Raw genomic sequence first — 22,135 nt, 5'->3', positions numbered from 1 at the left:
GCAGTAGCTGCCATGCAAGGCTCTCTGAACCATTGGGAGCAATGTGGGGTTCAGTGTCTTGCCCAGGGACACTTCGACATGTGGCGGGTGGACGGGGGATCGAACCTCTGACCCTGCAATCCAGTGGACGACCGCCCTACACACTTCGCCTCTTCCGCAAAAAAAACTGAGGAAAAACACAGTAGATTATTCTAAAAGGAGTTTTTTTTAAGCAAGCAGGACCCATATTGTACATGCTCTTTCAGGAGATTCAGGAGCATGCACAATATGGATCCTGCTTGGCTTAAAAAAAAACTCCTAAACCAGGACAAATGTGTGCATGCAGCAAGAAATGGGCGAATAGGATTGTTCTGCCTCAACTTCATGAATAGAGTTGTCTTAGAGGTGGCATTAAAACCAGGAGCAGTTGAGGGTAATGGAGAGAGAGAGAGAGAAGGAGAGAGAGAGAGAGAGAGGGAGAGAGAGAGGGAGAGAGAGAGAGGGAGAGAGAGCGGTAGGGAGATAGGGAGAGAGAGGGAGGTAGGGAGGGAGAGAGAGAGAAGGAGAGAGAGAAGGAGAGAGAGAGGGAGGGAGATAGAGAGAGAGAGGGAGGGAGGGAGAGAGACAGAGAGGGAGAGAGAGGGAGCGAGAGAGTCAGAGAGAAGGAGAGAGAGAGAAACAGAGAGAGAGAGGGAGGGAGGGAGAGAGAAATAAAGAGAGAGAGAGAGAGAGAGAGAGAAAGTCAGAGAGAAGGAAAATGTGTTATCCATTTATACTGAAGTCAGTCATTGCCAGATTCTACCAGTTTAAATACCATTCGTCAACATTGTGTATATGTAAAGTACTGGCTCGCTCTGCACAATCAGTTCAGTTCCTTTTCAGATGGCACACAAAACACTGGACATTTATTCTATGTAGGTCAGTTTACAGTTGCTTTGCCATAACCTATGAGGGATACTTTTCCATACAGCTAATATGATATAATGGGAGACCGCCATGCTATACACAGCTTGTATTCTGTGTATGTTGTGTGTGTGTTACTCTGTTGTTGTTTATAGTTAAGTCACATTTTTTATTTCCAAGAAGATGCCCCGAGGGTTGAACTTTACTGCATATTCTTGAAGTTGTTACAAACACACAAACACTCACTCACTCACTCACACAAACACTCACACGCACGCACACACGCACAAACACACACACACATACACACACACACACACACATACACACACACACACACACACACACACATACACACACACACACACACACACACACACACACACACAGACACACACACACATACCAACAGACTGAACTGAAGAAGGGAGTGAAAGGGAAGAATAAGTGGAATATCAAATGCTTTAAACTAATTTAGGTAATGTCAGCCAAACACACAGTATATATACCCAGCACAAAATACATCTTTACAACCACTAGATTCTCTACATACTCCATAAATATAGTATGTGTGCACAAAAAACAATATCTACTGTGAGGAGAAAAATGAGACTGTATTAATCAAGCAAGAGTATTTAATCAAAGAATAGAGGATTCATGTTCCTGGGTCCTTAGAAATGACAATTCTCACTGTGTTTTTATGTTTATTCATGTTTTTTTTCCAGTGATCCCTACCATTCAGTACGGTCCCCAGGTTTTCAGCACTATTGAAGGCACGCCCATCACTCTGCCCTGCCGAGCTAATGGAGAACCAGCCCCTGACATTACCTGGGCCAAGGTATGTATGGACCATTATGTACAGATGAAACTCGAAAAATTAGAATGTCGTGCAAAAGTTCATTTATTTCAGTAATTCAACTTAAAAGGTGAAAATAATATATTATATAGACTCATTACATGCAAAGTGAGATATGTCAAGCCTTTATTTTTTATTATTTTGATTGTTATGGCTTACAGCTTATGAAAACCCCAAATTCAAAATCTCAGAAAATTTGAATATTACATGAAATCAATAAAAAAGTGATTTTAAATACAGAAATGTCGGCCCTCTATAAAGTATAATCATCCACATGTACTCAGTACTTGGTTTGGGCCCCTTTTGCATGAATTCTTGCCTCAATTCCAATTCATTTTCCATGATATTCTAATAATATGAGTATCACATTTCAGTACAATGGAATGGAAAAGTCAAATCAAATGCTCTGCTTGAAATGTTGTCAGTTTTTTTGGGGTATGTTTTACTTTATTAGACAGATTTGGAGTGACAGAGATGAAATGGGGCAGACATACAGAGAACTGACCCGGGTCGGACTCGAACCCTGGTCCACTGCTAGGCCTTAGCCTCTAGGGGGGAAGCTCTAACCACTACACCACAAGCGCGCCCCCCCCCCCCCCCCCCCTCCCCCCTCCCCCAATGGTGTTAGTTTTTTATGCCTTTTTCTGCCCTTCTTCAAAGCATTGCCTACCAACACTGGACTTTCCATATTACCAGCCAGACAGTAGATTTTGTCTTTCCATAAATCGCGAAAAACTATCAAAGAGAGGTCGATGGATAACCACATGGAATTAGTACATGAGAAAATGTACAATAAAATGCAAATGAAATGTATTACAGTCCAATGTCATATGTAAGGCCAAAACTCAACAGATGAGGCGCCACAACATGAAAAGGAAAGCCTGTATGTAGAAAGCAATGTAAAGCAAGTCATTATTATTTTTTTACCGACTGCCTCACGCTTTTCCAGAGGTATTTTATGATGTCTTGACTCACAGACTCCCACTCGTGCACAGAAACAACCTCTTGACCCGTTCACTTGTAGCTGAACACAGTTATACAGCTCATTAGAAATGGGAAATGTGTGCTATGCTATGTATTCACGTGGTTTGACTTTGCAATATTTTTTATAAGCTCAACTTGAAGTAGTCCAGATGTGTGTGTGTGTGTGTTTGTGTGTGTGTGTGTGTGTGTGTGTGTGTGTGTGTGTGTGTGTGTGTGTTTATGTGCTTGCCTGTGTGTGTGTGTGCATGCCAGTGTGTGTTTGTGTGCCAGTGTGTGCGTCTGTGCCAGTGTGTGTGTGCCAGTGTGTGTGCCAGTGTGTGTGTGTGTGTGTGTGTGTGTGTGTGTGTGTGTTGACAGTCCATCCCATCTTTTCCATCTTTTTACACTAGTTTCTCTGAGTTGTAAAAGTGTTGCTGTTAAAGTGAACGTTGCTTCGGGGACCCATGAAACTAGACCCTGCTGAGTATTGCACCAGCTGTAACGGTAACATGCGATTCCCTCTCATTCTTGTGCTGTTCTGTGTAACATCGTCTAAGTCACGTCAGGTTAGGCATAACTTTCAGAGTCAAAAGTGCAGCATGCAGAGATGACACTAGGTTGGTTGTTGGTTAGGTGAAAGAGGCTGTAGAAGTTGAGAGAATGGCCGTTAAAGATATGGTTATATACAGTAGGACAAAACATACAGCCAAGGTTTAGTCAAATAAACCTTTACCTTTTATTTATACTAGTATCAAAGTAGACGTTATGGAAGCTGTTATGGAGGCTAAACTTCACCCACCTTGCCTTGTGTGAATGTGTATGACAGCTGTATGTTCGAGGTGGTGGTCGGAGGGGCCGTAGGCGCTGAATGGCCGCCACGCTTTCGCCACCGGTATGAATGAATGGAACCTGGAACCCTGTAAAGTGCTTTGAGTGCCTAGAAAAGCGCTATATAAATCCAATCCATTATTATTATTGTTGTGTAGGGTGGAGAGCTGGTGTACCTGGGTGGACCAGGCTTCTCTGTGGATGCTGAAGGCAGCCTCCTCATCCTCTCTCCCTCTGGACACGAGAGCGGAGAGTTTATCTGCACGGCAACCAACGCCGCCGGCCAAGCCTCCAGGAAGGTCCAGCTCACTGTCTACGGTAACACCTCATCTGAAATCTGCCAAACTCCACCTGTAACTGTTTTAATTAGGCGATATTGTACTTTCACCAATTTCATTTTAATTCCAGCCTTTCTATATCACTGTCTAAATGTTTAAATTGTATTGTGTTTGATGTATTTGCATTGTTTATTGTGTATGTATTGTTGTTTTTGCTTTGCATTTCTTTGACTCTTTTGTCATCATTGCAAATAAGGGTCACGCCTCAATTGATCTCTCCAGTATAAATAAAGGTTTAATAATATATTTTTTTTAAATCACTGGGTTAAGGCTGCAATAGTCTGTACCAAGAAAATTAAGCTACATGTAGCTTTATTTTATCTTTTTTAATTTTCAAGCTATTTCTATTGGTGAGAAGCATGAATAAACAAACACAGAGCTCAATATACAGGTCACCGTTTTTTAAATTTTTTTGTCTGAAATCTGAAATTGTCACATATACTGTACGTCTAGGAACTTTAAATTAAATGTGTGTTCCTGTGTGTATCCGCTGATATCCGTGTGTGTGTCCAGTTCGTCCTAGAGCGACTGCTGGCGGCGTCGGAGGCTCTGAGGCAACAGGGAGGATGACAGTGATCGAAGGAGAAGACGCCATCTTGCCCTGTGACGTCCGCAGTGTCCCTCCTCCCACCATCAGCTGGGCCAAAGAGAGGCAGCTCATCTCCCCCTTCTCTCCCAGGTAAAAACACAAGTGCTCTGGTGACGTAGTGGATAGAGCGCGTACCATATTGGCTCCGGCCTTCGTTGCAGTAGTCGCGGGTTCAAATCCGACCCCTGTACCTTTACTGCAGGTCATCCCCCTCTCTCTCTCTCTGTCTCCCCATTTCAACTCTGCACTTTCTAATAAAGCTGGAAAATGCCAAAAAAGAAACTGATATGATCCTTACTCCTCAAATTCAGAGTTTTGGTGTTCTTGAAGACTAAAAGAGAACCGCCATCCTGTCTGCATACTTTTCTCTATCAGTGTGTGTGTGCCAGTGTGTGTGTGTGTGTGTGTGTGTGTGCCAGTGTGTGTGCCAGTGTGTGTGTGCGTGTGTGCCAGTGTGTGTGTGTGTGTGTGTGTGTGTTCATAGCCGCGGGATAGAGAGTGTGTGGTTTCATAGGATTACTGAGCAATCATACTCTTCCCTGTGATCTATTGGAACTCCTGTGCGCCTGCCACAGAAGCTGTAATTATGGTCCATGGTGGATTAGTAAGAATTAGAGGAGTACGTGTTTACAGAAATGACTGAGATGTGTGTGTGTGTGTGTGTGTGTGTGTGTGTGTGTGTGTGTGTGTGTGTGTGTGTGTGTGTGTGTGTGTGTGTGTGTGTGTGTGTGTGTGTGTGTGTGTGTGTGTGTGTGTGTGTGTGTGTGTGTGTGTGTGTGTGTTTCAACCCAGGCACAATCAGCTCCCCTCAGGCGCTATGAAGATTTTGGAGACCAAAGTGTCAGACAGTGGAATTTATGTGTGCGTTGCCTCCAATATTGCTGGCAACCTAACGCAATCCATCGAGCTGACTGTTTTGGGTAAGTTCAAAGATCGCAAACACAAACAAAGACTTTTAAAAGCTATGGTGCGTAACTTTTTCAAGCCATCGGTTACATTCAAGCCATCACCAAACGAGGCAATCTCTGTATTTCTCAGTATGGCAGTGTTAACAAACTTTTAATACCACCCTTGACACTGGTGCGTGAGCTCAGAAAAATTCTTTATAGGAATTACTAAACCTAGTCTTTTACTTTAATTTTTTAAATTTTGTGTGTGTGTGTGTGTGTGTGTGTGTGTGTGTGTGTGTGTGTGTGTGTGTGTGTGTGTGTGTGTGTGTGTGTGTGTGTGTGTGTGTGTAGGTTTATGTGAAAAATCTAAATATATACTAAATATAAATATAAACACAACATTAAAAAATCGAAATGATAATAACAATGTTAATTGAGACAAAAATAAATAAAGTATTTTAACTATCTTGCAGTGCCCCCCAGTATCCAGGCTGGTCCCAGGGTTATGAAGGTGCAGGTGGGTTTCCCTGCGGAGTTGCCCTGTATGGTGCGGGGCGTCCCGGAGCCCATTCTAACCTGGACCAGAGAGGGACAGAGGTTCCCTGTGTCTCCTGATGGAAGCCTGGCGTTCAGGAGTGTTAGTCTGCAGGACGAGGGAACGTACGTCTGCACAGCCACCAACACAGCCGGCACAGACCAGGCCCGAGTTCAACTGCTGGTGCAAGGTCTGGTGTTTTTATTAGTGTTTTATAATGGCTTGATTGATTTGGCGATGAGTATCATGTCCTGTTTGAGTGTAAGAATGTATTATAGAAAGAAGGACCTCCCAAAATATTATGTTAATTCTCCATCTAAGTTTGAATTGATTTTGCTTTTGAGGTCGGCAAACACAAAAGATATTGGTAAAACAGGAGCCTATCTGAAAAATCTCCTTCTAGCGTAAATGGCCTAAGTAGCGTTTTTGTTGTGTCCATGCCGTACAGTACACCATTGTTTTCTTCTGTTATTATTTGAATGTTTTGTGCTCCATACCATGGTACTACGGGCAATAGATGTAAATACATGAAATGAAATGAAAATTATAATATACTGGTTGTTGTTTATTTTACCACCTAAAGGCCTTTGCAAACCGGGAGCGTTTTTTTTTTTGTGCGATTAATTCGCCCGTTAATATTCATTATCAAAAGTAAATCAAAAGCTTCCATGTCAGCGACGTAATTTTGCTTCGGAAGTTCGATTTTTCTAAGACGTCGCTTTCGATAGTCTGACACATCAAAATTCACATTTTAAATTATATGCATTTTGCCAAAATATAGTTTCATTAACCACTGCACTGTTAAAGATTAATATAAAAACTGCTTTGGATGCTTTGTAAGTGTGTGGAAGCGTATTTCGTAAGTGTTTGTAACTTGCCACTGATTATTATGTGTCTGTGTGTTTGCAGTGCCCCCTGTGGTCGAAATATTGGAGCCCCCCTTTAACAGTCCCCATCAGGAGAGAGTCGCCAACCAGCGTATTGCCTTCCCCTGCCCGGCCAAAGGTAAAGATTTATGCCCCATGTGGTTTCCCTGTGTAATTAAAAAAAACATACTGAAACTCTTAAAATTGACATTACAAGAAAGAACAATTTATAATTATTAACTTTCTTCTAAAAGTATAATACACTTTTTCAAGAAATGAACACAATGTCAGGTACAACACACCTTGTATTTTTGCAGGACATTTGATCAGAGCCGGCCCAAGCCTTCATGGGTCCCTAAGCGGAATATGATCAGGGGGCTCCTCTCCAATCGCAGCGCTGCCCAAATTATTGCCCATTGTTAAATGTTATCCCCACACCCAGTGTTTTCTGCCAGTGCATCCAATGTCCAGATGGGTGAAAATATATGACAGCTGAGATCCCGACCCTCCTAGGGGGGTCCGGGGGTATGCCCCCCCGGGAGATTTTTTTTAAAGTTTTAACATGAACGTGACATGATCAGTTAATTTCGGATTACCTCCCAGATAAACTGATTCAATTATTAGGCTATTAATTATCTAGACCAAAACATTGTATTGCTTGTTTGTTGATGATGTCAATATCAAACACACAACCGCTTAGTTCGCTTATGCCTTGGGTCGGCTCTGCATTTGATCAAGTATGACAGAAACTGGAACTCTCTTTAGTTTTCATTTATTTTCTCTTTTACGCATGACACTGGGTCGCATATTATCAACAATCAACAAGTCAAACAATTGTCACGGTACCTTTATAACCCCCACCCGCTCCGCTAATCAGTTCATTCACAATTGTCCTTGTGTGACATGACATCACTACTAAGGTGCGCTTCTTTTTTGCACCTTTAAAGCTGCAACATGTATATTACTTCCAAAGAATAGTTTTAAACTTTTTCTATGGTCTTTCTGGCTCTGTGTCAGGCCTCCCTAAGCCAGTGATCCAGTGGATGCGTAACGGGCAGAAGCTGACGGGTAGCGAGCCGGGCGTGTCCATCCTAGAGGACGGCACGCTGCTGATCCTGGCCGCTGTGTCTCCGCTGGACAACGGAGAATACGTCTGTGCTGCCGTCAACGATGCCGGGTCCACTGAGAGGAAGTACCAGCTCAAAGTCAACGGTGAGGGACCTTTTACACACACACACACACACACACACACACACACACATACACACACACGGCTGTCTAGACCCTGCCACATATCCGTGCCACATTTTTATTTGGTTTGTCATCAAATCAAATCATATACGTTTTTAGTATGTAGCCTAATATCACAAATATTGGTTTACCTGTAACAGTGCACTAAAATATGACCTTCTATCTTACGTTTTCTCAATATGTGAGTCACTCACTCACTCACTCACTCACTCACTCACTCACTCACTCACTCACTCACTCACTCACTCACTCACTCACACACACACAAACACAAACACACTCACTCACTCACTCTCACACACACACACTCACACACACACACACACACATACACACACACACACAAACACAAACACACTCACTCACTCACTCTCACACACACACACACACACACTCACACACACATACACACGCACACACACACACACACACACACACACACACACACACACACACACACACACACACACAAGCTGAATAACCACCTTCGATACCTCCACAGTGCCCCCTACATTCCGTGACAGTGAATCGCCGGGCAACGTGTCACTGGTCCTGAGTCAGTCGACCAACCTGCTGTGTGATGTCATCGGAAGTCCCACACCTGTCATCACCTGGTACAAGGATGGCACTCCGGTAGGTTTAAAACATATTAAAGCTACAGTGCGTAACTTCTGTCGCTTCTGCCGAGAATTCCCGTGTCCTGCTAAGGGAGTTTACTGTTGATCAATCTAATATCAAGTGAATAGCATTAAAGCTATAGTGCCTAACTTCTGTCGCCCCCCCATGAGGAAATATTGAGTAATTACTACAACAATGTGGGTGCATCTACATGAGGTAAGGCTTCAGAGATCGCGCATGGATTTTATACCTGCTGCTCTAAGGGTTTTTTCATAGCAGTAGAATCAATAGCTTTAAAAATGTTTGGGCGCTTTTGGGGATTTTTCTGAGCTCTTACACCAGTGTAGGGTAGGGGGCGACAGTGACACCAGTTTGTTAACGCTGCCATACTGAGAATTACAGAGAGAGTTTTGTGGAGCTGATAGGCTTAACTATACTTAGCTATACTTAAACTGTGGTCTAGTGAATCTTCTACAAGAATTGGAACTCAAAACTTTACATGCTTGATGAGAATTGATAACAGCCTTTCCTTTCATGGATTCATATCATTATAAGTGATCATACTGTACAGACCAAATGAGTGTGTGTGTGTGTGTGTGTGTGTGTGTGTGTGTGTGTGTGTGTGTGTGTGTGTGTGTGTGTGTGTGTGTGTGTTGTAACAAAGAGCAGCATTGTCAAAGCTATAATGAAACAATAATTCTGATGAATGGATACCAGAACAGACTTTGTTGTAACGTCCCGGTGGTTAGCAGTTCGCTGGCTTGTTTTTGTTCCATGGTTGTTCCTTTTTCAATTTTCCTGCAAAGCACATTATGGGGAAATCTGATCGCTTACTTCACTCTGCTAATTATGAGCAAGCTAAACAACAGATTCCCTGCTTGCGAAATTTTTTTTTGTTGCCCTAAGCAACAATATAAATCTCTTATGAGGAACTTTTAAATGATTATGAAATGTTAATTTTCCATGTTCATACATGAACTGTAACAGCAAACGTGACCATCATTGAAAACAATGTTATGAAGCGTGCACACTATATAAGTGATCACTGTATGAATATAGAGCGATTTAACACATATATTAACATAAATAAATCGCTCACTTCACCTTTAAGTATTTACTTTTGCATTTGTGTTTGATTCCACTTGTGTTTGTTGATTGACAGATAGTTTCCAGCAGCAGTGTTCAGATTCTAGACAATGGAAAGACCCTGAGACTCCTGAATGCGGCCACAGCAGACGCAGGCGCCTACAGCTGTACAGCCATCAACATCGCAGGCAGCTCGGACAAAGACTTCTACGTGGATATACTGGGTGAGTGAGAGTCGTGGGGCAGTATTGTATTGAAACAAGGGTACAAGGCAAGGCAAGTTTATTCCTATAGCACAATTCAGACACAAGGCCATTCAAAGTGCTTTACAGCGGCATGATTCTCAAAGAATTGTATACATAACGGAAGCCAAAATATCAGTGTAAGGGAGTATTGATTTACGTTTAATTAGACTATTAGATCACCTACAGTTTGCAGTAGGATGCCGGTGGTTCAACTACACTCACATTTGCATAGTAATTCAAATACTTCAATTACTTTTCTTTTTTTTGTGTGTGTAATTGACTATTAATACTACAAACTACAAACATGTTTGGGTCATAAAAGGAAAGGAATACATTTGTTTGTATATACTCTAATTGAACCCCCACTGATGAGCCCCTGATAATAATTATTTTTTTATTAACAACCAAAAATTTGACATTCCCTGTAATTCAAATGCTTGTTAAAGGTCCAAATGGGACTCTTGATGAGTGAGGTAATGTACACTGACTCTCTGTCCCTCTCCGCCTCAGTCCCACCCACCATAGAAGGGTCTGAATCGCCCCGGGACATCTCAGCCATCGTCAAACAAGAGATAAGTCTGGAGTGCAAAGTAGAGGGAGTTCCCTTTCCATCAATCCAGTGGTACAAGGATCGCAAGTAAGTGCCTCCTATGAATATGGTGTTTCCTGTCTGTTTTATGGTACAAATGAAAAATGATAAATTAAAGGAATACTTCACCCATACGGAACCGGCGTTCTATCATTATAAAATCACTATTATAATTTAATCAATGAGGTTTTTTTCTTCCCTCTGTCTTTCCTCAGTCTTTACTTGGCCCAGCTGTCCTGTTAATCCTAACCCTACATTTTACCATATGTGATGTCACACGTGGGAAAATTTAGGGTTAGACAGTGAGACCATAAAACACTCTTTCCGTCTTTTCTCAGGCTAGAATTAACCGATTTCTAAAATGTTTGCACATTTATACTACATAGGATCTCCGAATTCAATACACCTTCATATTTCCACCGGTGAAGTAGGTCTATATAATAATACTTTTTTTTTCTTTAGGTTGGTGTTCCTGGGTGATCCCAACCTAGAGGTCACAAACAGGGGTCAGGTTTTGAAGATAAAAAGCGCCCGTCTGGGGGACAAGGCCCGCTACCAGTGCAGTGTCATGAACACCGCCGGCAAAAACACCAAGGACTTTAACCTCAGTGTCTATGGTGAGTGGATTTTCTTAGTGTAATTAAATAAAATGTTTACTTTTTATGACTTTCTGAAATCAAGAAAAACACTTGGTAATCTCTGTGCCTGAAATGAAGAAATACAGCTCAATTACAAATTTCAGATTCTATACCTATATATCCATTTTATAATTATCTTAATTGGTGATAGTTTATTTTTCTTTTAACATTTACATATTTTATTGTCCAGCGTGCATTGGTCTCCACATCCATTTTTGCACTTTAAACTACATGTGACTTGTATGAAAGGTGCTATAAGAATACTTTGATTAATATATATCTATATTTTTTTGCCATTGTTCCAGTCCCAAGCCTTCTCTTTCTACAAAAAAAAAAATGTGTATATATAGTATACAGTATAATTATATTTGTTGTGCTATTGTCGTAGTGCCCCCCTCCATCAAAGGCGGTAACTTAACCACGGGGGTGACGGCTCTCCTGGACACCACGGTAACGCTGGAGTGTGAGGCGCGCGGCGTTCCTCTCCCCACCATCACCTGGTTCAGACACGGGGCGGCCATCTTGTCAAACCGCCAGGCGCAGTACGTCGACCGCGGCCACTACCTCAAGATCCCCCGGGCTCAGGCCTCCGACGCGGGACAGTACACGTGCAAGGTTAACAGTGTGGCTGGGAACGCTGAGAAGAGCTACGAACTGGATGTCTACTGTAAGTCTACCTGCTGACACATTATAGCCGAAATATGTTTATGTTTAGGCAAGGCAAGGCAAGGCAAGTTTATTTCTATAGCACAATTCAGACACAAGGCCATTCAAAGTGCTTTGCAGGGGCATAACATACATCAAGATTAAAATACATCAAGTATAGAAGAGCAAATTAAAAATATGAAATGGCTACTGTAAGTCCAACCCTAACCCTGACTCTCACTTTACCCCTAAGCTGGGGTAAAGTGAGACACAAGACAACTTTTTTTTAAAACAATCATATTTTCACTGCCCTTCGTCCTGAATAGATTCTGATAATGTCAATTGCTAGGAAACACCCTGAATTAATGGGAAATGTGTACATTTTACTGATAAATCATTTTAGCTCGCTTAGAGGGGAGCAAATGTAAAAAAAAAAAAGTGTCTCACATTACCCCGTTCTCCCTGACAAATGAAATGAAGTATGATGGTTTGGTAGGACCAGGCTAAGTACGTTCCATAGAAGCCAGAATATTACTGGTTTTCCCGGGGTGATGTAAAAGGGGCTTTTCAGGCTAAATTGGAATTTGTGAAACTCAGGAACTTTCTACAACTTGAGGGTCCTATTGTCTCCTGCGTCTGCAATCCGTCTCATATGTGTGGAGCTCTGAAGCGTAGTATTGTTCTAATCTTGAGCTTAAAGCCATTTGGTTTCACTCACCGAGCATGAGGGCCTTTTGTAGCCGTCCAGAATAATGTCAAACAGCTGTGGGTAATCGGCAAACAATTTAATAAAAAAAAATCCTTGATCCTTGAAAGGCACAAAAATGAAACACAGATCGGGAGGGACCTGAAGCAGAAAGCAATTTTACTAAACAAAGCCTTGAGTGTGAAATGCAAATAAGATATCAGTCAAGCAGAAAAGTCCTCCAACCTTTAAAGCTAAAGTGCGTATCTTCTGTATCCGCCGCCATGAGGAGATCTGAGTAATTACAACAACACTGTCTCACATGAGGTTTAGCCTTCGGTGATGGCGCATGGATTTTATACCTTCTGCTGTACGTCCTGGTTTTTTCTTAGCAGTAGAATCAACTACTGAAACATTTCTTGGGCTCTTCTTGGGATTTTTTCTGAGCTCCTGCACCAGTGTCTAGGGGCGAGGTGACACCAGTTTGTAAACGCTGCCCTACAGAGAAAAATACACAGAAAATGTTGTGGAGCTGATAGACTTACTTTATCAACTTTGTGTCAACTTGTTTGGACGATGGCTTTTAATATAACTGACATTACTGTACATGAAAAAATGTACGCACTATAGCTTTAACCCTCTTTTTCCCCCAAACACACACACAGTGCCTCCTACCATTTCGGGCGGTGACGACGGTCCTACGGAGAGGAAAGTGGTTCTCAGTAAACCTTTAGTGCTGGAGTGTGAGGCGGCCGGCCACCCTCCCCCCTCCCTCACGTGGCTGAAGGATGGTGTTCCCGTGCGCGATGGGGAGAGCGTGCGTGTCCTTGAGCAAGGCAGCAAGATAGAAATCATCTCGGCAACGCAGTCCGACTCGGGACGCTACGTCTGCGTGGCAACCAGCATCGCCGGGGAGAAGGAGGTCAAGTACGACGTCAGGGTTTTAGGTAAAAAAAATGTTTTAAAGCAACGGAATTAATGTTTGAATTGGTGAAGCCGTATATACTATGCTGACACTAACATTTAAAAAAAAAATCAAAATTTATTTCAATAGCACGTTTTATACAGAGTTTAGTGTTTTGTGCCCCCAATGGAGCCTTCAAAGCAGCGCTGCCTAGTTAAGGTTCGGGGTAAAGTAACGGTCAGGGTTAGGACCTGCCAAGCCTTGGGGGCACAAAACACCACAAAGCTTTTCATACACAGAGAATGTAGCACAAAGTTCTTTACATACTGAAAGAATAGCCATGCCCCCCTCCCCCCCAACATGAATTGTGCACCATTTAAATTGTGTGAAATATTGCTTTTCTAGGATTCTGGCTTGCCTGTGTTTCTCTACTACTCACGAAAAACTTGCAACATTAAAATATATAGAAGCTAAACCTTTGATTCATCCTATGCCAGGTTTAAAAGAGAACAGACAGACAGACAGACAGACAGACAGACAGACAGACAGACAGACAGACAGACAGACAGACAGACAGACAGACAGACAGACAGACATCATAGAAAGGTTATTACCAGTGCACACCAATGTTTTATAGCTACCGAGTGCCAAGACATTTGGTGTGGACTTATCTTGCTCCAGGTCCATAAGCCTTTCTGTAATACATACATTCCACGTGGCTTAAACATTCCATGGCAGAAACTGAAAAATCCTGAAAAAACAAAACTCTCAATATAACTCCAAAGGGGACTTCAAATGTGCCTTTTTTATGTATGTCTAGTTCTAACTTTTAACTATTTTACAATCTGTATCAATAACTGCCAGAGGGAAAAGGCAGTGTTTTTTATTCTGGGCACGGAACTACTGTAAAGGGAGTCATTTGAATAATGCCTTTGCTTACACACAGCGTTTCTGCAGTCACATGGTAGATAGGGAGCGTCTAGAGTGCGTGTGCGTGTGTGTGTAGAGAGAGAGAGAGAGAGAGAGAGAGAGAGAGAGTGATGTGTGTTTGTGTAGAGAGAGAGAGCAACACCCTTTTATCTTGATTCTATTGTTTGTTTGCGACAGCTGGAAAAGCTTTGAGCCGTTGTCGGCAGGATTCGAACCTGCGCGGGGAGACCCCAATGGATTTCTAGTCCATCGCCTTAACCACTCGGCCACGACAACTCTTACATAACCAGACCTCAGGCAGCTGTTATATTCAGCATGTGTGTGTGTGTTACCACATGGGGAAACAGACACCTGGCATTTCTTACTGTGGCTTCACACGCCTGATAGATAGATAGATAGATAGATAGATAGATAGATAGATAGATAGATAGATAGATAGATAGATAGATAGATAGATAGATAGATAGATAGATAGATAGATAGACAGACAGACAGACAGACAGACAGACAGACAGACAGACAGACAGACAGACAGACAGACAGACAGACAGACAGACAGACAGACAGACAGAAAGACAGACAGACAGACACCACACTTGGTGCTATCTCCCTTTGCTATATCCGAACAAGTGATTAAACCTTTTAGAATGACTTATGCATTCATTGCTGTTTTTGTCATCATATACATAAACATATTTTTTTTCCTCAATCCTAGTTCCTCCTTTCATTGACGGAGCTGATGTAGTGACAGACAGCATGGTGATAATCAACAGCCCTTTGGAGCTGGAGTGTCAAGCCACTGGAACACCTGCACCTTCCATCACGTAAGATCTCTGTCTCAGGCCATAAGGGTTAAAGGTGGAGTCAGCGATTCTGGAGAATGCTTGACGTCAAAAACACTTTTTTTTCAACATCTAAAAAATCTCCTTACTGTATGTACTGTATGTGTGTTGAAAAAAAAGCTGGTGGTGATACACAGCCTAGGTTCTGTGAGCTGGTATTTGCATTAGCACTTTGTATTTTTATTGTATTGTAATTGTTATCCTTTGTCCTTCCACTGCTGCTGGGCTGTTGCAACAAGCAAATGTCTCCTATGGGGGTTAATAAAGTTGTATCTTATTTTAAAGAAAGGTACTTAAATAAAGGTTATGTAACTAAAGGTTATGTAAACAAAGGGGGGCCCACCGTAGCCAGCAACATGCCAGTTTACAGAGCCTAGGCTTTGTATTAACACTGGATTTTTTTTCAGTAGGCCTACACAGATATGTACTGATTTTGACGGAAACGTGATTTTGACAACAAGCATTCTCCAGAACCGCTGACTGCACCTTTAAAAGATAAAAGCACACATGCAATACAGACACATGTTCATATGCACTATAAAACCGTCTCTCTCTCTCTCTCTCTCTCTCTCTCTCTCTCTCTCTCTCTCTCTCTCTCTCTCTCTCTCTCTCTTCCAGGTGGTATAAAGATGGGAAGCCTGTCAGACAGGGTGAAGGGCTGAGGATTGGAGCCAGCGGGCGGAGGCTGGTGGTGTCCCGCGCTCAGGTCTCAGACACGGCGCGGTTTCAGTGTGTGGCCACCAACGAAGCAGGAGACCATGAGAGGGACTTCAATGTGGTGGTCCATGGTAAAAAAAAATGGTTGGGACGCCCTACCAACTGAGCTATGGGCGTCCCTTTTTATTGATTTCTAACATACATACATACATACATACAGCAACAACCAAGACATTAGACAGATCTAAATTATTAGTAAAACGCTTTCTCACTACAAATGAAAATGGTGAATAGTTTGGTGGCCGCGCACACTTTAAATTCTAGAAAAGCAATAACTTAAAGTAAAATGTTTTGTCTATCTAAGTCTCGATTGAATCTATCGTCTATAAGTTTGAAAATTACCGAAATAAACTAAACTGAAATGTAAACTTTAAATGCAAGCCACCGGGATGTTTCCATTTTGGGTAAATAAGACTATCTGCCTTTTTTAAATTTGAAAGATTTGGAAGAATTTTTTCTTTTTTTTAAGAGTTTACCTCCATTCTTCACCTCTCTCTAGTCCCTCCATCCATCCGTTCAAGTCTGACCCGTGGACCTTTACTACATGTCATCCCCCCTCTCTCTCTCCCTCTGTCTCCCCATTTCAACTCTGTACTATCTAATAAAGCTTGAAAATGCCAAAAAATAATCGTACATACCTCCATTCTTCACTTCTCTCCAGTCCCTCCATCCATCCGTAGCTCTGGCCCTGCTGAGCGCTCAGTGATTCTGCATAAGAGTGTCAGTCTGGAGTGTGTGTCCAGCGGCATCCCTCCTCCCAGCATCACATGGGTCAAAGACGGCCGGCCCGTGGACACCACACAGGGACACATTAAGGTTGGCTCAACTGTTAATATTCTCATTGGCTTTGATCTTATTGTATTTCTTTTACTTTGAGATTCCCGCAATATAAAGTGCAATAGTTACACTATCTCCTGTCCACCCATGTTATTGTCACTGTCTTGTATGTTTCTTGGAGAGGTGTGTACTGAAAAGGCAAATTTCATTGTGCTGTAACGGTGCATATGACAATAAAGCTATCTATCTATCTATCTATCTATCTATCTATCTATCTATCTATCTATACAATTAAAATGTATTATTATTATTATTATTATTATTATTATTATTATTATTATTATTATTATTATTATTATTATTATTATTATTATTATTATTATTATTATCATTAACTCAATATAGATTAATCCATTTTAATTTTACATACCTCTCTGGAGTAAGTGAGGCTTTAGGCAAACCCTGTATGGAAATTAATGTTTGTTTCCATAGATCCTAGATAGATAGATAGATAGATAGATAGATAGATAGATAGATAGATAGATAGATAGATAGATAGATAGATAGATAGATAGATAGATAGATAGATAGATAGATAGATAGATAGATAGATAGATAGATAGATAGATAGATAGATACAGTAGATAGATAAATTCCCTTTGTGTGTGTGTGTGTGTGTGTGTGTGTGTGTGTGTGTGTGTGTGTCTCACAGCTGGAGTCGGCCGGCAGAACCTTAAAGGTCACAGAGGCCAGACTGGAGGATTCTGGGAAATACACCTGCCTGGCGACCAACGCAGCTGGGGAGGCTCAACAGCACATACGGCTCAGTGTCCATGGTAACATAAAGATATACACACAGACAGACAGACAGACAGACAGACAGACAGACAGACAGACAGACAGACAGACAGACACACATACTCACACACAGATACTCGCACACACACAGATACACACAGCACCCCCCCACACACACACACACACACACACATCACTCCCTCTCACACACTGGCCTCCTGGTTTCTGTCATACATATACTTCTACTTTCCCTGCCATGTCGAGGGACTAGGCGGAAACAGGAGAGAAATGATCTGATACATTGTTGTGGTTGTGTGTAATCCTGTAGAGCCGCCCAGTTTCCCCAGCACTGGAGGCCTCGTCAACCAGACCATCCTGTCCGGCTTCCCCACTGAGCTCGAATGCAAGGCCACAGGCAGCCCGCTACCTGGTAAGATGGGGCTCACGCACGCACACACACACACACACACACAGACAGACACACACACATAAACACACTTACTGCAGCCCACTACCTGACAAACATCCCCCCCTCACATACACTGTCAGAAATAGGGGTACGGTAGCAGTGCATTGCTGTGCCCCAAAAGTTCTAAAGCCCCTATCTCACTGGGCTGCGACACTTTGCGACACGTTGGAGACACAAAATTGTGAAAAAATATGCAAATTTGCGACAATTTTCACTTGCAGTCTCACTGAGTGTGTACTTACGACACGTTTGCGAATGTCCTTGCCTACATTTGCCAGGAGCTTGCATTTATGTCTCGCGAACGTCTGGCGAGCGTCGCCCGAACGGAATGTCAGTCTCATTTTTGTCTCAAATAGTAACAAACAGTAGCTAGATTTGTGGAAATGACAGAAAAATAAGTACACAACAACAAGGGTACACAGGTCCAACTTTCAAGGGTACTGGCCCAGGGACATGCAATACCCTTATAGGTCCAATAATGTGCTTTCTTTTCTGAGAGTGTACTAGGCTCCGGGGCGTAGTTTCTCCCACTACACTGCGGCTTTTCCTTATCTTTAGCCATTAGTGCAACAGCGGAAAATTGATCTCAGATGACTCCCTGCAGTCAGCTCAGTACAGATAAGACCATCTGATATACATGACATCATCTCACATGTGAACATATACAGTATTGGAATTTATTTATTAATTCTTTATCCATTGTCCTGAGCAATAGAAAGGAGATCTTGTTTGTCAGTTACTTTTATTTATAGGCTATATTTTTTTTTAAAGATAATTTTTTGGCATATTTTTTTGGGGAGACAGAGAGAGAGGGGGTGACCTGCAGTAGAGGTCCACGGGTCGGATTTGAACCCGCGACCACTGAAACAAAAGCTGGAGCCAATATGGTACGCCCTCTATCCACTACACCACCGGGGCATCCCAGTTACTTTTATTTTTTAATTATTCAACAATTTAGGAGAGCACTGCACTGAATTTTAAGATTTTTGGCTATTCTGCATCCATACAAAAAAAATGTTGTCCCAAGCGAGGCCATCTTTATCTATACGATAATTGGATTTATTTAATTTACCATTGTCTTTTAATTGTAACTTTTTTCATGCATTTTTGCTTAAAGCCCTCCTCTGACTAACCTAATTTGCTCCAGCCATCACGTGGTACAAAGACGGCCGCCCTCTGACCAGTGCTGCTGGGGTGACGATGCTGAAGCGCGGGCAAGTGCTGGAGATAGAACGAGCTCAACTGTCAGACACCGGCATCTACAAATGTGTAGCCGTCAACCTGGCCGGAGTCGCTGAGATATCACACGGGCTGCAGGTGTACGGTGAGTTGACTTACATACATTAAAGGTGCAGTGTGTAACAAAGGGAGTATTTTGGCATCATCTAGTGGTGAAAAATCTGGTTTGCAATGCGTTGTTGCTACCGGAGAATTTACAGAAGCTACGGTGGCCTTCAAGGACAAGAAGCTATGGTCACTGCTGCTGCTATCGGTGTATGAATGTGTGAATGTGTACAAAACAATGTAAAGCGCTTTGGGTCTGTGAAAAACCAGGGGAAAGTGCTGAATAAGTGGAGTCCATTTGCCATGCATTTTTGTAATAATACTGGACCATTTGCCGTCCTATCTCTTTGCAGTGCCCCCTGTCATCTCCAGTCGCGGTGGGATGGTCACGGTGGTGGTGAACGAAGCGGCGCGGTTAGAGTGTGAGGCCACCGGTGTTCCTCCGCCCAGCCTCACATGGCTCAAAGACGGCAGCCCCGTGACGAGTGTATCACATGGCATACAGGTACTAGTCAATCAGTACATGGTTTGGGATGGAAGGATGGCCTAGACAGGAAAGACGGGCCAACCACTAACCATATAACAAATTTATATTTATATCATGATATAGTTTTTTTGTTATGAAGCTCAAAGTTTCATACATTTTTATATCTAAAAATATCTTGATTTTACATAAACATTTACTGTAAAGGTGGAGTCAGCATTTCTGTAGAAGGCTTGTTCAAATCAGTATCTCCTCATACTGTATATCTCATCATATCTCCCCCCGATCCACTTCCAGTCTGTACTGAGTGTGCGCTGAATTACACATACAGTATCTCACAAAAGTGAGTACACCCCTCATATTTCTTCAAATATTTCATTATATCTTTCCATGGGAAAACACTGAAGAAATTACACTTTGATATAATGTAAAGTAGTCAGTGTACAGCTTGAATAATAGTGTAAATTTACTGTCACCTCAAAATAACTCGACACACAGCCATTAATGTCTAAACTGAAGGCAACAAAAGTGAGTACACCCCTAAGAAAAAATTTCCAAATTGGGCCCAAAGTGTCAATATTTTGTGTGGCCACCATTATTTTCCAGCACTACCTTAACCCTCTTGGGCATGGAGTTCACCAGAGCTTCACAGGTTCCCACTGGAATCCTCTTCCACTCATTCATGACAACATCACGGAGCTGGTCGATATTAGAGACCTTGCGCTCCTCCATCTCCCGTTTTATGAAGCCCCAAAGATGCTCAATAGGGTTTAGGTCTGGGGACATGCTTGGCCAGTCCATAACCTTTACCCTCAGCTTCTTTAGCAAGCCACTGGTTGTCTTGGAGGTGTGTTTGGGGTCGTTATCATGTTGCAATACTGCCCTGCAGCCCAGTTTAAGAAGGTTGAGTGCACGTTTTCAGCGTCATACCAAGAGGTTGGCTTTGGAAAATTGACGTATGAGTGCTGCCAGCATTGCTGCAGGGCTTGAAGGGGTGGGGGGTCAACCTGTCAGTGCTCAGACCATACGCCGCACTCTGCATCATACTGGTCTGCATGGCTGTCGTCCCAGAAGGAAGCCTATTCTAAAGATGATGCAAAATAAAGCCCACAAAAAGTTTGCTGAAGACAAGCAGACTACGGACATGGATCACTGCAACCATGTCCTGTGGTCTGATGAGACCAAGATAAACTTATTTGGTTCAGATGGTGTTAAGAGTGTGTGGTAGCAACCAGGTGAGGAGTACAAAGACAAGTGTGTATTGCCTATAGTCAAGCATGGTGGTTGGAGTGTCATGGTCTGGGGCTGCATGAGTGCTGCCAGCACTGGGGATCTACAGTTCATTGAATACCAACATGTACTGTGCCATACTGAAGCAGAACATGATCCCCTCCCTTCGTAAACTGGGCTGCAGGGCAGTACTGCAACATGATAACGACCCCAAACACACCTCCTAACGACCACTGGCTTGCTAAAGAAGCTGAGGGTAAAGGTTATGGACTGGCCAAGCATGTCTCCAGACCTAAACCGTATTGAGCATCTTTGGGGCTTATTAAAACAGGAGATGGAGGAGCGCAAGGTCTCCAGTATCCACCAGCTCTGTGATGCTGTCATGAATGAGGGGAAGAGGATTCCAGTGGCAACCTGTGAAGCTCTGGTGAACTCCATGCCCAAGAGGGTTAAGGTAGTGCTGGAAAATAATGGTGGCCACACAAAATATTGACTCTTTGGGCCCAATTTGGACATTTTAACTCAGGGGTGTACTCACTTTTGTAACCGGCAGTTTAGACATTAATGGCTGTGTGTCGAGTTATTTTGAGGGGACAGTAAATTTACACTGTTATATAAGCTGTACACTGACTACTTTACATTGTATCAAAGTGTCATTTATTCAGTGTTGTCCCATGAAAAGATATAATGAAATATTTGAAGAAATGTGAGGGGTGTACTCACTTTTGTGAGATACTGTATATATATTTTTACATTTACAGAGCCTAGGCTGTGAATAAAAAGGTTGTTTTTTCAGCGCGCACACACACACACACACACACACACACACACACACACACACACATACAGTATGGACAGGTAGCGGATTGTGAGGAGATATTCACTGATTTTAACAAAAAATTAGTGATTATGACAAGTGTTCTCCAGAATCACTGACTCCACCTTTAAATGCCTAAATATTAGTAAGCAGTGGTATGATTTGGTAGGTTTGTTGTGTTTGTGTGTATGATCTGGTGTCTCCCTCCCTCCTAGGTGTTGTCAGGTGGCAGAGTTCTGTCTCTAAGCAGCGCTCTGGTCAGTGATACCGGCCGCTACACATGTGTAGCTGTCAACGCAGGAGGGGAGCAACAGAGAGAGTATGACCTCAGGGTTTATGGTGAGTAGTTATGAAGAATAAATACATCTCAAATACAGCT

At 42.5% G+C, this 22,135-nt stretch overlaps 1 protein-coding gene across 1 annotated transcript in view; it reads left to right on the top strand.

Moving 5' to 3' along the window:
* Positions 1 to 22,135, top strand: part of hmcn1 (hemicentin 1) — a gene marked incomplete at its 5' end in the record, with an annotated part of 135,582 nt that overhangs the window by 59,426 nt on the left and 54,021 nt on the right. The window contains 21 exons of the mRNA XM_080032171.1: positions 1,608 to 1,720; positions 3,688 to 3,847; positions 4,381 to 4,546; positions 5,249 to 5,376; positions 5,820 to 6,071; positions 6,791 to 6,886; positions 7,765 to 7,959; positions 8,501 to 8,631; positions 9,779 to 9,926; positions 10,458 to 10,584; positions 10,999 to 11,153; positions 11,563 to 11,841; positions 13,170 to 13,451; positions 15,054 to 15,162; positions 15,799 to 15,968; positions 16,559 to 16,713; positions 17,387 to 17,510; positions 17,801 to 17,902; positions 19,089 to 19,265; positions 19,579 to 19,730; positions 21,972 to 22,095. Coding sequence (XP_079888297.1) covers positions 1,608 to 1,720; positions 3,688 to 3,847; positions 4,381 to 4,546; positions 5,249 to 5,376; positions 5,820 to 6,071; positions 6,791 to 6,886; positions 7,765 to 7,959; positions 8,501 to 8,631; positions 9,779 to 9,926; positions 10,458 to 10,584; positions 10,999 to 11,153; positions 11,563 to 11,841; positions 13,170 to 13,451; positions 15,054 to 15,162; positions 15,799 to 15,968; positions 16,559 to 16,713; positions 17,387 to 17,510; positions 17,801 to 17,902; positions 19,089 to 19,265; positions 19,579 to 19,730; positions 21,972 to 22,095 — 3,345 coding nt within the window. The remainder of the gene's footprint in view (positions 1 to 1,607; positions 1,721 to 3,687; positions 3,848 to 4,380; positions 4,547 to 5,248; positions 5,377 to 5,819; positions 6,072 to 6,790; positions 6,887 to 7,764; positions 7,960 to 8,500; positions 8,632 to 9,778; positions 9,927 to 10,457; positions 10,585 to 10,998; positions 11,154 to 11,562; positions 11,842 to 13,169; positions 13,452 to 15,053; positions 15,163 to 15,798; positions 15,969 to 16,558; positions 16,714 to 17,386; positions 17,511 to 17,800; positions 17,903 to 19,088; positions 19,266 to 19,578; positions 19,731 to 21,971; positions 22,096 to 22,135) is intronic.

Source organism: Ammodytes marinus, assembly GCF_949987685.1.
Source record: "Ammodytes marinus genome assembly, chromosome: 8".
NCBI lineage: Eukaryota > Metazoa > Chordata > Actinopteri > Uranoscopiformes > Ammodytidae > Ammodytes > Ammodytes marinus.
This window is presented reverse-complemented; position numbering and strand designations above follow the sequence as displayed.